We start from the raw sequence: 1,763 nt of genomic DNA on the forward strand, positions 1-1,763 counted from the left end.
CACACATTTCAAACAAACACACAAACAAAGCCATACAACAGGCGACAAAGACGAGAACCCCACTGCCTTGCTCAGTCCCCAAGTCCTCTCCCTGGAGCAAGCATCCCCGTGCGGTGTTTAAAATGCCCGTTTACCCGCACCCCCCCACGATGCTCAGGTGGGGCCCTGCTGAAGTTCCCCTTGCTGTCAGTGTCCCCCCCCCACTAACTCTCCCGGGGGGGTCTCCGTTCGAGCTTCCTGGTGCAGCTATTTAGTGTGTCACCGACCTCACCCCATCAACAGGGGGATGAGACCAAGGGAGTAGCCACCAATGGTTCTGGCTAACTGCTGCAGCTGGAGGAGGGGGCTTCCCTGAGCCTCAGTTTCCCCATGACATAGATCTCCCTGGACTGGGCGGCCACTGCGCAGAGTGAGGCCCACCCCTGGTTGGCTAGTCTGCCATTCTGCACCCAGCATGTGGCTGGGATGCGGGAAGCTCTGCCGTCCATGTTTCAGACACCCCCAGGGGTCCCCCCATCCCCCCACCCCCATGGTAGATGGGTTTCCAGGCCAAGAGATCAGGAAGAAAGGCCCAGTGCTTTCCTATGGAAAGCCACACAGTGAAAAAAGCAGGGGGCTCACAGCAGGGCAGTGTCTGGAGGGGACCAGGAGATGAGCCCCGTCCCCCGCCCCCCCTTGCAGGCTGTGAAGGCCCTCGGAGCACATTGGCCACAGGGGAGAGGGGGCGGGTGAGCGTGTCCATCCGTGACCAGGGAGCTGGCACAGGGCCGAGCAGCACCTCTGGCTTACCTCGATGGTCTGGACGCGGTGGAAGAAGGCATTCATTCTGGAAAAGGCCAGAGAGGAAGGGAACTCCCAGGGCACGGGCTCTTTGTTGGGCTGTGTTGGGGGCGGCAGAGAGAGAGGGCGTCATGTGGCCTGGCCGGTCCAGCTCTCCCCTCGCTGCTGCTGCTGCCGGGGACCCAGAGGTACCTTAAAGAAGCGGTCCATGTTTGCGCAGCAGAAATCGTAGGTCCGGTAGAGCTCCTTCAGCAGGTTCACCGACAGGGAGATGCTGCTGAGAACCTCCTCGACCTCCCCTTGCAGGCCTTTCAGCACCTCCTCCGGGCTCAGGTACGTGCGTGTCTGCCCAGGGGACAGGGTCAGTTTCCACTCTGTGCTGGCTGCAGGCTGCTAGCCGACAAGCCTCGGTGTACCCCAGGGCCCCACATCTCCTGTCTCCGGGGACATGAATCCCACCCACCTGCCAGCCACCCTCGCGGGTGGGAGGGAGTTCAGTGCTGCAACCCTGACCCCTGACCTCAGGCTGAACCCCCAAGTCCAAACTGTTGCCATCATGTCGACCCAGACTCCCGGCAGCGAGAGAAAGACGGGGCTCTCTACTCCGGGAAACTCACAGGGGCTGTTCTACCATGCCCTGCAGGGTCACTGTGAGTCAGCCTCAACTTGAGGGCAGTGAGGTAGGGTTTGGGTTTGAGGGACTGAAGTAAGGAGCTTTGGTGGCTCTGGGGGTTAGGCACCAGGCTTCTAATCTCAAGGTGGATGGTTCAAACCCACCCGCCACCCCGAGGCAAAGAGAGGAGGCGGTCTGCCCCAGTGCAGATTTGCAACCCCAGGAATCCTTCTACTCTCCCCTATAGGGTCTCTAGGGCCGGCATCGACTGGGTTTGGGTTTGGGTGGGGTGGCCGGAGCTGTCCAGGGTGACATAAATGGTGCGCATGCTTGGCTGCTGACAGAAAGGCAGGAGTCCGCCCAGAGGGGC

At 61.0% G+C, this 1,763-nt stretch overlaps 1 protein-coding gene across 1 annotated transcript in view; it reads right to left on the minus strand.

Moving 5' to 3' along the window:
• DNAH17 (dynein axonemal heavy chain 17) overlaps positions 1 to 1,763 on the minus strand; it is a 100,853-nt gene that overhangs the window by 95,288 nt on the left and 3,802 nt on the right. Inside the window, exons 7-8 of the mRNA XM_030888141.2 lie at positions 973 to 1,125; positions 790 to 879 (exon numbers count right to left, since the gene is read on the minus strand). Coding sequence (XP_030744001.2) covers positions 790 to 879; positions 973 to 1,125 — 243 coding nt within the window. The remainder of the gene's footprint in view (positions 1 to 789; positions 880 to 972; positions 1,126 to 1,763) is intronic.

The sequence above is a fragment of the Echinops telfairi genome, unplaced genomic scaffold (genome assembly GCF_000313985.2).
Source record: "Echinops telfairi isolate 266 unplaced genomic scaffold, ASM31398v2 ScPeMD7_7458;HRSCAF=8496, whole genome shotgun sequence".
Taxonomy (NCBI): Eukaryota; Metazoa; Chordata; class Mammalia; order Afrosoricida; family Tenrecidae; genus Echinops; species Echinops telfairi.